General features: G+C 33.7%; 1 protein-coding gene and 1 non-coding gene across 2 annotated transcripts; one reads left to right on the top strand and one right to left on the bottom strand.

Moving 5' to 3' along the window:
- Positions 1 to 1,273: 1,273 nt before the first annotated feature.
- Positions 1,274 to 13,060, bottom strand: LOC122115867 (tear acid lipase-like protein). Its single transcript, XM_042689438.1, has 9 exons — positions 12,959 to 13,060; positions 12,632 to 12,749; positions 11,297 to 11,495; positions 10,564 to 10,673; positions 9,780 to 9,916; positions 4,186 to 4,329; positions 3,356 to 3,427; positions 2,228 to 2,299; positions 1,274 to 1,513 (listed from the first exon to the last, which is right to left on the bottom strand). Exons 1-9 carry the CDS (start codon positions 13,058 to 13,060, stop codon positions 1,274 to 1,276), a joined length of 1,194 nt encoding a protein of 397 aa, XP_042545372.1.
- On the top strand, positions 3,753 to 3,832 carry Trnaa-ugc. Its single transcript has one exon. It is a non-coding gene; the product is annotated as a tRNA-Ala (tRNA).
- Positions 13,061 to 13,722: the final 662 nt, after the last annotated feature.

Here is a 13,722-nt window from a genome sequence, read left to right as displayed (position 1 = left end):
ATGGGTTTTTGGATGCTAATTTGTTTAATCCTTATCTCATGCAGCCCTGAAGAACTTTCTGCTATGTAGGAAAGTTATATATTCCTAATTATCCACATAGCAGACTCCAGGCACAAAAAGTTGAAACCACTTGAATGTGGTTATTGATGCAGGACATCTGAACTTTTAGTTACAAGAATTCAAATTCAAATTTAAATACCCACACATGACTATTGGATTCGTGTATATAACACAGATGGTCAGATGAATGAAAGATGCCCAGGGACTTGGCTTTCAACTTCAGTGGAGAGACTCTATACTGTGGCATCACATACTCAGAATTAAGATCCTTTTATATCAATGTGTGAATGGAAAACATATGAAACTGCAGGAGTAAACAAATGTTGCCTTCCAGCCTTGGACAATTTAAATGGTCAATTGGAAAACATATTCTAGACATGATTATTCTAATAAAATTATATAAGATGATCTTAAAACTTTTCTACTTATCTCTAACTACAGAATACTGGCATAAGCAGATTCCTCCAAACAGATACTGATCAATTTGGATTCAGTGATAAGAGAAGTCCTCCCCTGCAATTTGTGTAAAAAAAATGCTTTTGCATTCCAGGGTAAAGGCCTAAGTGATATGATCCTCACTGTCTTCTTGTCAATTTTACGAAGCAATTTTACAGTCCTTTATAATAATATTATACAGTCCTGTATAATAATGCACCAACCCCTCCCCCCCAAAAAATCCTGGTTTCATCCTTCATCAATATTTGTGGATATTCTTATTGCCAACAAAGATCAAACATACTGCTCAGGAGCTCCGTTCTTGTCAGACAACACCCAAAGACTCAACATTATCCATGAATTGAGAAGCCTTATCAGGATGGATAGAATATTTACAATTTATTGGTTATTATATTTTACAGACAAATTGAAATAGTTTAGAAGAAAAGTGATTGAAAAATACAAAGTCAAAGGCACTTGGAAAGAAAAACTGACAAGTAAGACAACATAGATGCAAGGAATCAACATATTGCACCCCAGAAGCTCATGCCTGTAGTCTAAGCTACTCAGGAGGCTGAGAACTGAGATCATAGTTCAAAGCTATCCAAGGTATTCAAGTATGTAAAACCCTCATCTCCAATTAAGCAGTAAAAATGTAATAAGAGAAGTTGTTGCTCAAAAAGTAGAGGGCTAGTTTTGAGCAAAAAAGTTCGAGGACAGCACACAGAGAGGAAACTCTACAAGTGGCAGAAGTATATGTAAAACCAAAGAAAAAATTTCAATCTCCTTTAGTTTCACTGAGAATTTTGAGGATACCGCTAAAAACTTGAGTAGGAGCATCCTTACCTATGAGAAAATCATTATGATTATAGTAAGAGATTTCCTTATTGTAAATGAGATTAGAAATTCTGCGTTCCAGATTTTGAACATCCCTGGGATCTGCTAAAGGATCTCGTCCACCACTCCACATTGCAGTCGGGACCTTCATGTTTTCCACATTGTACTCTGGAGGAGTGGACTACAGGAAAGTGAGGAACATCAAAGTTTATGTTAACTATATCACACAGTGAATTGTAAGTTGTTCTTTGAGGAAATGGCAAAAATAATGTCATCTTTATGATAATTGAAATTATGGAATTTCAACCTTAGTCATAAAGGACTGGACTTTTGATCAAGACTTAGTCAATACTAAACAAATGACTTGTCAAATCTGAAGCTATCTGAACCTCAGGTTCTTTCCATATTAAATGATATAGATAAATCATGTAAGGTTATTGTGTTGTTTACAATAATGATATATTAATTACAGGATATAAATCAATTCCATTTATGTATGAATGTGTATATATTTCTGTGATCTATATAAATATAGTTATATCAATATATGTAATTATACATTTATGTACATATATATGAAGATATGCATATGACTACCAGTATATTTATATAGATATGCATGTAGATACATAAATATAGTTATCTATATAGATGTAGCTCAGTAGATAGCTAGCTAGCTAGCTAGCTAGATAGATAGATAGATAGTGTTTGGATCATATTACAACAAAAATTCATAATACTGTTATGATTACAACCCATTCTAGATTTACCTATGCCAGTTTCATTGAAATACAAAGCATTTAAAAATACAAAGTCTTTAAAAAAACAAATGATTGGTTAGAACTTTAACATCTTTTCAAAAGGCCAAATCAACATATTTTTTTAAAAAGCTTACCTGATTATAGTGTTGAAAATTTAGAGAAGCACTTCCATAATCATAAGCTTGAAATGTACCTGTATGAATAGCCTTGAATAGGATGAAATAAATTATTTCTAAAATCTTAGTAAGTATAACTAAAAACAGCTGATTTTAACTTCTTATTTTATATTGTGGCCCAAGAATTCACATTCAATATCCCCTATATAAATCTGGGATTCTTTCTAGTACATTGGTTTTTACCTCTTGAAGAACAACTACTAAAGTACAGTTCTAGAGAATTTCATATTAGATATGTAGGCATACATGTACTTTTAGGGAAAATGTGCAATAAATTTTATTCTACATATCTTTACATAAACTGAAAACTGTTGTAAACTATTGTACTATCCAAGAGGAAAAGATGCAAAGGAAAAGATAATAAAGAAACTCCCTTTAGTTTCATTAGAAATGAATATATCTCATTATTTTAAAATGTAAATTTATTACATTATACACTAGAACTTGCATTCTTTTGCAAAGCATTTGTCTGGCAGGCTTAAGAAATTGAGTTTGATTCTCTGATCAAAACTCAAAGTAAAAATTAATTTTATTGAGACCAGCAAATAAATCCATAAAGAAAAAGAAATAAAAAGTGAAAAATAAAAGAAATGGAAATAAAATTCAACCCTAATAAGATGATCTTGCATGTGTGCAGCAACTAGCTTACATGTGGACAATGGCATTAGGAAGATGAAATAATTTCATCCTCAATAATTTAGCTGGCACTTGGAAGGGTCTTGATTAAGCAGGGATGAAAAGCCATCACCATTACTACATACACGCCCATGCCTCTTCCTTCCTCTTCTCAAAATTCCCCAAAAAGTATAAAACTCATCCTAAATTGACAGGAAGTATACACATACAGTTTCCCATGTTGGATACAAATATTACTTTTGAGAATAAATGATGGGACAGCTCTTCCTCCATCACATTTTAGTTTTTCTGTTCAGGTTGGGAATTATTCTTGGCATTAGAAGAATACTTAAACAGGTTATATACATTGGCCTCAAAACCAAACAGATAGAGAATAATAGAGCTCTATCAAAGAGAAAAGATTGTAAAAGACAGAAAGAAGAAAATGAAGGAAGCTCAGAAATGTTATACCTGAAAATAGTGTAGCAAATTTTGAACAGATGATCCTGATGGTATGAGTTGTAAATACACATCATAGCGACTCTATGAGGAAGAATAACATGGTGGCATTTGTTGGTGATTCAAATCTTTGTAATAATGAGAATCTTGCAAAATAATGTAAATGTATTACATCAATGGATAAATCTTTCTTCAACCATTTTAGAGAATACTAGATTTCAAGAAAATAAATGCATTTGTGTGTTGTATATGATACCATTTAATAACAATAAATTTTTCTGAGAAAGTCTAAACCAAATGACCAGTAACTACATAATGACATCAGTTATGTGAAAATGAGATTAACATCCATCTAGATATAATAATAGATATTCATGCACACACATATATAAAGAAATTCCTATAGGGGGCTGGGAAGGTGGCTCAGTGGTAGAGCGCTTGCCTTGCATGCACGAGGCCCTGGGTTCAATTCCCAGTACCACATAAGCAAAAAGAAAAAAAAAGCCAGAGTGGCGCTGTGGCTCAAGTGGTAGAGCACTAGCTTGAGCTGAAGAGCTGAGGGACAGCGCCCAGGCCCAGAGTTCAGGCCCCATGACCGGACCCCCCTCCCCCCAAAAAAAGAAAAGAAATTCTTATAGGTAAAGGTTAATTTAGAAATAATACACAGAATGTATTCTGATACATAATTTAGTTTATGTATATATGTTTATATATATAAGTATATATGTTTATATATTAGGCAAGTAAATTGCCCTAGATTTTAATAATTATTAATTCTAGCAATGTCACATCACTAGCATTATCATACAAAGTCATTGACTTTAAATCAAAATGACACATACCTCATTCAAATTTTTTCGATCATATCCAAAAAAAAATGTAAACATACTGTTACACAGAAAATGAAATATCTTATAGTTGCATAGTTTCTTAGTAACATCATTGAAATGTGAATAGGGTAAAATTTCTTTTTCACCAAATATGAGCTGAAACGATATATTTGAAGAAAATACTTATTAGAAAATACATTTCTTTTTTATATGTTGTTATTGTAAAAGTACTGTACAGAGGGGTTATAGTTACATGAGTAAGGTAATGAGTACATTTCTTATTGAGCATTGTTACTTCCTCCTTTGCTTTTCCCCTACCATCCCTTCCTGCCTCACCTCCCCAACTCCTCCTTCCCCCCAAGCCCAAGTTGAAAAGTTCATTTCAACATGGTGTCTTGTACATCTCATTGTTCCAATGATTAAAATGTATCCTTATTTCAGCATTTTGTTATTTCCCTTCCCTTCCCCAAAATAGAAAAAATGCATATACAAGATGCAGGGCACCAGAATCAAATACAGTGAAAACAGGGGTTGTACAAAAGAAACACAAGAAACATAGTACATTATACATACGTTAAAAACAATAGCAAGAAAAAAAAAAAAAAAACCACTTGTGTCCCTATCTTAGGATTCATTGCACTTAACATCATCTTCTATGGGCATATGTACATAGCTTTTGACCTTTTCTGCTTGTCCTAGGCTTATACTAGTTATTACATGGGACCTATGTTTCTTTGGGCCTGGCTTACTTCACCTAATATAATTTTTCCCAAGTCTTTCCATTTCTTAACAAATGGGGTGATGTCATTCTTTCTGATGGAGGCATAGAATTCCTATATATATCACATTTTCTTGATCCATTCATCTACTGAAGGGCATCTGGGTTGGTTCCATATCTTAGCTATGGTAAATAATGCTGTGATAAACATAGTTGCTTTAGTAAACCCTTGTTTATAATTGTTTGGGTAAATGCCCCAAGTGGGATTTCTGGGTCATAGTGGAGCTCTATGTGGTGTCTTTTGAGGAACCTCCATACTGCTTTCCAAAGTGGCTGAACAAGTTTACACTCCCACCAACAATGCAGTAGGGTTCCCTTTTGGCCACATCCCCTCCATCATCTGTTGTCTTGATTATAGCCAATTTAACTGGGGTGAGGTAGAATCTCAATGTTGTTTTGATTTGCTTTTCTTTTTGGGTAGAGAAGTTGAACATTTCTTCATGTGTCTATTGGCCATTCTTATTTCCTCTTCAGAGGAAAATATCTTTCTTATAACAAAAACAAGAAAGAATAACAGACCAAAAGCAAAATTGTGATATAGTTATAATGGATGTTTTAACATCCATTAGACAAAACTCTTTCTATATAAGAACACATTGGAAGTACTTTTTTATCAATATGCCTGTAATAAACAATTTGATTGTAATGAATTTGATCTCATTACCTATAAAACTCACAAGTGAAAGGTTTCTGTGGCACATGGTGATAATCCAGGCTACTTAGGAGGCTGAGAATCAGGTTCAAATCTGAGACTATTATCTCCAAAAAGCCATCAAATAGCTGGAAGTGCACCTGTGGCTTTAGAACTAATGTTCTAGTCTTGAAGAAAAGAACCTAAGGACTTTACTCACACTCAGCGTTCAAGACCCAGGCCTTCACACTCACACAGATACACATATACACACACATACTCATACATATACACACACCCCACAACTTAATAGAACTTGAAAAAAGTGAAACTGTATTATTTTTTATTGTTATACATAGAAGGTAGGAAAGCAAACCCAAAGTTTTAATGTCTTGAATCAGTAAGTAGATAAAATTTATTCATTTGAAGATCAGTAATATAAATATGTGAAAATAGTGATTAATTAAAAGTTGAAAGATTAATTTGAAGAGATGGTAGAAAAAAATCAGATAAAATATGTCACTAGAATTAAATTAAGAATAAAATATTACAAGGTGTTTGAAGAAAACTTCCATGTTATTTTTACACACAGAAAAGTCTGAAATTGTTTAAACACAGAAAATGAGAATATCTGTATTTATAGAAATTAATTCCAGGTATAAGAAGTCATCTTAGAAACCACTAATAGATCTAATCTCAGATAGAAAAAGTGCAAAATAGAAAGATACACATCTTTGAGATAAAAAAATGAAAGAATGAAGTCAATAAATAGAGAAGTACATATTCATATACAATTAATGAATCCATTGGCAAGAATTTCTTAAAATTTAAAAATTAATCCTTAGAAAGAGAAAGCAGCCACCATTTATGCATGTCCAGAGCTAAAGAGATAAAATTATTAAAATGTGTAAGTCCACAAATATATAAAGGTTAGTATTTATCAAGTCTGGGGAGAAGGGATAATAATACATTTCCTTTTCAAATGATGAAAATACTCTGAAACCAGAAAATTGTTATAGTTAGAAAAATAAACTCAAAAGCATGAAGCAACTGTTTATAAATATTGATATCAGGCAACCCAGAACTCAAAACCATCAAGCACATAAACAGAGTCCTAGGATTACTTGAAAGAGATTACCAGAATATATCATATTTCAGGGACCTATACAAAACCTGGCAGTCTTCCTGAATTAATGACATGGGTTAAAATTTTGAAGAAAACAAGATAAAGATTTTATGAAAAAAATAAGTGAGAAAGGAGAGAAAAGAATGACATAAATATACACAAGTCCCACAGTCTGTTCAGTTTAGTTTTAAACTGCAAATGCAATTGAAGAAACAAAAGTGACTTGGCAGCAAGATGCCAGTGGCTCATGTCTATAATCCTGCTACTCAGGAGGCTAAGATTTGAGGATCACTGTTCAAAGCCAGCCTGGGCAGAAAAATCCCTGTGAGACTCTTATCTCCAATTAACCACACAACCAGAAGTAGTGCGGTGGCTCAAGTTGTAGAGTACTAGTCTTGAGCACAAAGAGACCCTGAATTCAAGCCCCATAACCAACAAAAAAAAAAAGTGACTTGGTATAAACTATCTGCAAATGAGTTGCAGCTGTGTTACCGCAGGCAAACATATACTAGATAACCTACAGATAAGATGCTAAGAATATAGATCTTGCCCCTTGCTGGCAGTACATGAACGGATCATAATAGAAACACCTTTTTTATCCCATCACTGCAAGTTGAAAATGAGAATGAGATTTAAAATGCCTACAAATGTCAAAATATCATACGAAAAAAAACTGGACTTTAAAAATGTACTTCCCAAAATGGTTTAAAAAATGACATCAAATCTAAGTCATGTGATAACCCTTTGAGGAGTCAAGATAGAATTTATGTACTTTCATTTTGTGGATGTGGAAAATCTTAAGTGACTCACCTACATTTGCTTAGAAACAAATTCAAAGAATTCAGGAGTATTTTGACTCTAAAAAGAATTACATTTCCACTATATTTTGCAGCATACCATTTTAAATATGAGTACAATAATGCCAAAAGTGATGACTATGATCAAGATGCATTGTCTTCATAAACTGCTTTGTTACAATACCTTCTTAAAGAACAAAAGTCTACAGCCATACCATCTAAAATGTGCTAGACCTCATTTGATCCAGGAACCACTAAATATAAATACTTAAAATGATTTCATTTATAACCTCATTCTATTCCTATATCACTATTGGGAAAGTGGATGGAAAGTTCTAGATATTAAGAGTAAGAACAAGAAACTTCTCTTTAGTAGTGTACTGGTAAATGTTTGACAGTGGGTTCTAACAAAGTACTGAGTGAAAAGTACTGTGTGAAAAAAAAACTTTGCCAAAGAAATAATCATTTGAAAGCTCCAGACAATTTTAGAAATTACTACAATATCTAGAATAAGCATCTGTTCCTGCTGAAAACTAAATAATGGCCAATTTTTAAGGTAATTAGAAGATATTAGTCAGATACCATGGTTTGTTCTGGTTCCTATTAACCAAGCAAACAGGCAATGCTTAACCAGGTAGATAGTGAGGGCCAAGATGGAGAACAGAAAATCAGCAAATTTTATTTGTTCCATGAATAAGACAAAAATCCCATTACCCACCAAAACAAAACCCAGTTCCAGTATCCAGAGAGGAAGAGGGAAAGACAGAGAATCCTACAAGGAGTTGGTCCATTCACAAAGATGCAATCCAGAAGGAAGAATCATGCAAAAGAGACGGAAAGCACTACCAAGCCACTGTTGGCCCTTCTCCCAGGGGAAAGAACCAAGAATTAGGCAGTTAAACTCAGAGGGTCCCATCTAGGGGTCCTCAAAATTGGCTGTGTATAACACAGTAAATAAACAAAGAAAATGGCTGAGAACTTTACAGTCTGAATAGGGATGAGGGTGGCTGGACTGGTCCATTGGGAGGGCCAGGCTGGAGGTGGAATCTGGGGGCTCCGCGTCCTTTAAGCCCCATCACTGGTGAAAAATTGCCCTCTAACAAGGTTTCTCTGGAAGCCTTGTGAAATGAGGTCATCCACGTGACCAGGATGTGAACTCGGATTTATAGACTTATAAATAATTAGCCAGTAAATGCTTAAGCTGCCTTGAGAAGCCATCATCAATCCACACTCTTAAGTCTGGATCATCTGCCCTGAGAAACAGGTCCCAACAGGCTTGGTTTGGGATTCCACCATTGATGGGGTCGAGGTCTGAGAAACTTGGATGTAAACACCCACAGCAGCTTAAGAAGACTGTTAGAGGAGACCACCAGTAGGTTAGGAAAACTAAATTAGAAAAATGGATTAAAATGCTTGTCACTTTGTCATAGATCTGGGTTAAACAATGAAAGAGATGAAAAACATAGTGGTCACAAACAATGACAAAAATACAGGAATGAAGACTAATTTCTTTTGAGAAGTAATGCAAACAAGAATAGAATAGTATCTTTAATGAGCCAGAGAAAAATCTAACATAACCTGTAAATCTAGAACTCTATCTCCAGTAAACATATATAAAGACAAAATTAAAATGTGATTGAATTCTCCTGCAAAGGCAATGGCTTCTGCCTGTAACCTATCAGTTGAGAGACTAAAAATAACCAGCAGATCTGCTAGTTCTAGGACTCTATCTATCCTAGGCATAAGGTTAAGTTGATATTGAAAAGGCATTGTATCTGATTAATTTTCAAAAAAACCTGGACCACAAGGTAACTTTCCAAACCTAGAAACTAGACATCTAAGAAGCATGTTTCAAACATTATATGAGTAAAATACTATATGGTTTTCACTTGAATGCCAGACTGGATGTTTCCATTGGCTATTTCTATTCAATAATCTTTCATAGGTTCTAGCTAGTGTGATAGGATTCATACAAAAAGAGTAAGATTTTTAAAAAATGGTACACAATACGAATGTTGTCCTTATTCATCCATGGTACTTGAAGTAGAAAACATTAAATTTTCTGAATTTATTGAAAAAATTAATGAGAACTGGTAAGTGACTTTAGTAACATTACAGGATATAGAATTAATATTTTTAAAAAGCATTTTGGTAACATTTAATGTATAAGGAGACGTTTTTCCATGTGAAATAGAAGAGAACATAAAAGTTTTACTGATTTAGAAATCTTGAGGACAAAGACAGTGTCTGATATAAGCGAAGGAAATCACAAACCTTGAATACTCCTGGGGGAAGGTATGAAAGTGCTTGCAAACCACCTGCTATGTATTTAGCAGTAGCAATCGGACCCAATACAAAAGAAATCTTAATTTTTTGGGCCAGTTGAGGATTTGTTGCAAATGCTCCAAAAGCTGGTAAAACAAAGCAAAACAATAGGTTGGTTTGCAGGTATTTTCTCTTTGATCATATTTCCTATACTATCAGGTTAAACCTAAGATTTTGCATCTGTTCTTCTTTGCTGTAAACTGCATATATTTTAGCATTTTAGTCTATGACTAATAACTTTTGTCCAACAGATTTTAATTTCCCAAAAGTCCAAATAAACTTTTTCTGAAGATGAACATAATTTGTTTTGTAGGTCATGGGGTTTGAACTCTGGGGAACATAATTATTTTTTAAAAAGTAAAAGTAAAGAAAATGCCACTATTATCTTTTAAATTTCCACTTGTGAAGAACTTCATATATCCATGATACATTGATGGTCATTATATTTTATGTTTTTTTTAAACACATGTTAATATTTGCTAGTTTCACAGCTTATTGGAAAATGTTTTACTTATCAATGATTGTACTGTGAATTTTGAAATGTATATTTATTTGTACCAAAATAAAATAACTGTATTCACTATCATTTTACAATTTTAAATTCTTAGCCTGTCTCATCGTTAAGTAGTTACAATTATACGAATGGGTTCTCAGATGAAATTATTTTCAAAGAAATTTTGTTTTTCCTGACAGTAATCCTAATAGGATCCCTGTGTAGAATCTCTTAGCATACCGATGAGGGTGCCCTGGGAATGGCCCACGTAGTAAATCTGCTTCTGTCTTGTTTCCTCCAAAATGAAATCAATGGTAGCTGGAAGATCATACTTGATCATTTCATCATAACTGCCCAAAACACAAATGAGCAAAACTTGATTTAAATCTTTATAACAATAAAATTATAAGTTTATTTTTTAATTAGTCCTTAAAAGTCGTTAGAAAAGAGATATTGGACATTCTAACTGACTATATAAAACACTTACATATCTTAGGAACTATTTTACTTGCTTATCAACAGTACTCATTCAAAGCCCACAAATATCTTCAATATCTATCTGCAATTTTGCACATTACATAGAGTTGAGAAAAAATCACAATTATGATCCCACTCAATTAAAAGGTTAGAACAACATTCCACTACATTTTTCTACTATATTACATATAAAATACCCTAGTACATTTTTTGTCTTTGTCTTCTATCCCTGTTCCATTTTGTAAAAATAAAAATAGTAGAAACTGCAATCAAAATAAAAACAGTAAATGATAGGAGGAATGACTTTTATATTAGTTTTCATCTGGATTCTTAAGCACATTAATAAAAATTCAAAGCCCATGGCAAGTGTTTCTATGTTTACAAAATAATATTTAATAGGTACATTAGTGAAATACATGGACACTAGTTCTGTGAAAATAATTAAAATTTCAAATGTTGAATAAAATTTGAAGGAAAAAATAAAGATTTTACCTACCTAAAAGTCCAGAATTCTTTAGAATCTGTGTCTAGATACAGATGTCTCTTGGACCACGTGTTTCCTCTGCTGTTTCCCATCCACACATCATAACCAGCATCTGCCAGCATGAAGCCCAGGCTGTTGCTGGGGAGATTGGCAACCCAGATGCCAGCAGTTGCAAGGAAACCATGCTGTAAATATACCACTGGCTTTTGCCCTGAAAAGGATGTGTTCAGGTCACAACGATATAGCTATATCGACTCAGCTTGAAACTGCATGTCATCACATTCATGGTATTTTCTGTTGTTTTCAAGGCAAAAGTATTGCTGCAGTGGTATGTTTCAATGTTTATTTCTGTCTGAAGTTATCAATTTTTCACCATGAATGTGTTCAATTTGTAGAATTTGTGTCTTGTTTATTTATTTTGGATCTGTACTGGAATTGAAATCAATCTCTCATGATTTTACTTCGCTTTTCATTCAAGGCTGCCAAACTCTACTTCTGTTTCTGCTAGTTAATTGAAGGTCTGAATAGCCTGGACTTTTCTGCCCAGGCTTACTTTAAACCATGATCCTCATATTTCACCTTCCTGAGCAGCTTGTGTTCCAGGTAGGATTCACTAGCCTAGAGCAGTCATAGTTTTGAAAATAAAAAGTTCAAACCATATTGGAAACAAAATAAATTGGAAGTTATTAAGAAGGCCTGTATTCGAAGCCTACAGGAGAGAACAAAAGGGTTTTGCTACATGGAGACAAAACTGGGCTACCTAGTGAGTTTCAGACCACACTGACTTCATAGTAAGACCTTGTCTCCAAAAACTAATGATTAGGCTTGTCGAATAGCAGTCAAGAGTTTGCCTTGAATATACATATGGCTATTTGATTTCCAACATCTATAACAACAAAAAAGCAAAATTGAAATGTATAGATATTAAATGAGACTGAAAAGATTCATATGCAACTATTTCAAGACAAAAATTCACTTCTGAATTTAATACCAAATACACACTTGGATGCCAAGCAGGAGGACAGTGTGTGTAGAGAACCAAATCTTAGACATTATTGGAGCAAGACCAGTAAAAAACACTCACTGCAGTAAGCTTAAAGCATCCCAGAGTATAAGTGTGTTTGAAAGGAACAAGTAATTGTATTATGTTCAGCAAATGAAACTACACAACTGGTAGAGACTGTGTTCCTCCTTCACATATAGCAGCCAAGTCAGCCAAGTGTCATGCAGAACCTCAGCTTTGTCTCTGGGAGTCAAAGAGGTCTGTTTTCTGAGTGGGAAGTTCTTGCATAGAATATATTTGGTTTGAGATTTGAGAGCTCCAAGTTTCTCTCCCTTCAATCTTACCTAAATGAGTAGCTTTGTTCTTCCCATGAGGAATTCGGCAGACTTCAAGGATGTAACCATCTTTAGTATAGACTTCATATACTTCACTTGGATATCCCCAGTAAGAAATTATCTGCTTCTAAATGGAGAAGGCATAAATTGTTTAGTTATATGTGTTTTTGTGCTCAGTTATTTGTATCATTTCAATATAGAACTTTTATTGGATTAGGGTAAATATGCAAAACCATTTTTCAGATTGTAATAATGCATGACATTTCAAAAAGATGAATGAATTCAGTAGTGATCAAACTAATGGAAATGCTTTCACTAGCAGTAAAAATTACTTACAGTATTCATATTAGCTTCAGGATTCTTGTATTTTTTATAAGGTAGACACAATGTATTGCCAAGGATATGCACAAAGCACATTGTTTTCAGTAGCCACCACATATTTAACCTGGAGGGGAAAATTATTACTAGCATAAAGAAGTAAATATTACAATGCAAATGTATGTTATGGGATATCACAATATTTCCATTAGTAATCTTCTCCCTGGGTCATCATTGCATTTAACCACCTATTATACTCTTTACAACACTTCTGCTATTATAATTACTCTTTCATAGTCTTGTACATGAATCTATTTTCCTAGATCACTTTTAAGCAATTACTCACTCTTTACTACTTCAAATCAGAAGCACACAAAATAATTATCATTGGTGTATGTCTGACCTGAAGTAAAGCAGAATCTGACCTGATTCTGTTTAAAATGTCATTTCTTATTCACAGAGTGAGACCAAAGGAGGATAATCTTAGCAGAGTTTCACAAGTTGCAATTGCTATGTGCATCGGATCATACAAAATTACATGTATCTTAATGAAGTCCAGGAAATGAAAACGAGGTTTTTTTTTTCTTTGCTGTTTTAGTTTTCTTTTCCTTTTGTTTTGTCTGTTCAATTATCTGTCTTTGGGAGGGCAAAGGATGGCACAGAAATGGTGGGACAAAGAGTGAATGCAGTAGTGATACTCACTAGACACTCGGTTGAAAATGAACTATACATTTGTGGGTAGAGATGGGAGCCAACAATGGAGAAAGAGAGGGAAGGGGTGA

Source organism: Dipodomys spectabilis, unplaced genomic scaffold (genome assembly GCF_019054845.1).
Source record: "Dipodomys spectabilis isolate Male_0828 unplaced genomic scaffold, ASM1905484v1 ptg000125l, whole genome shotgun sequence".
NCBI lineage: Eukaryota > Metazoa > Chordata > Mammalia > Rodentia > Heteromyidae > Dipodomys > Dipodomys spectabilis.
The sequence above is the reverse complement of the archived record's forward strand: the minus strand, read 5'-3'. Positions and strand labels throughout refer to the sequence as shown.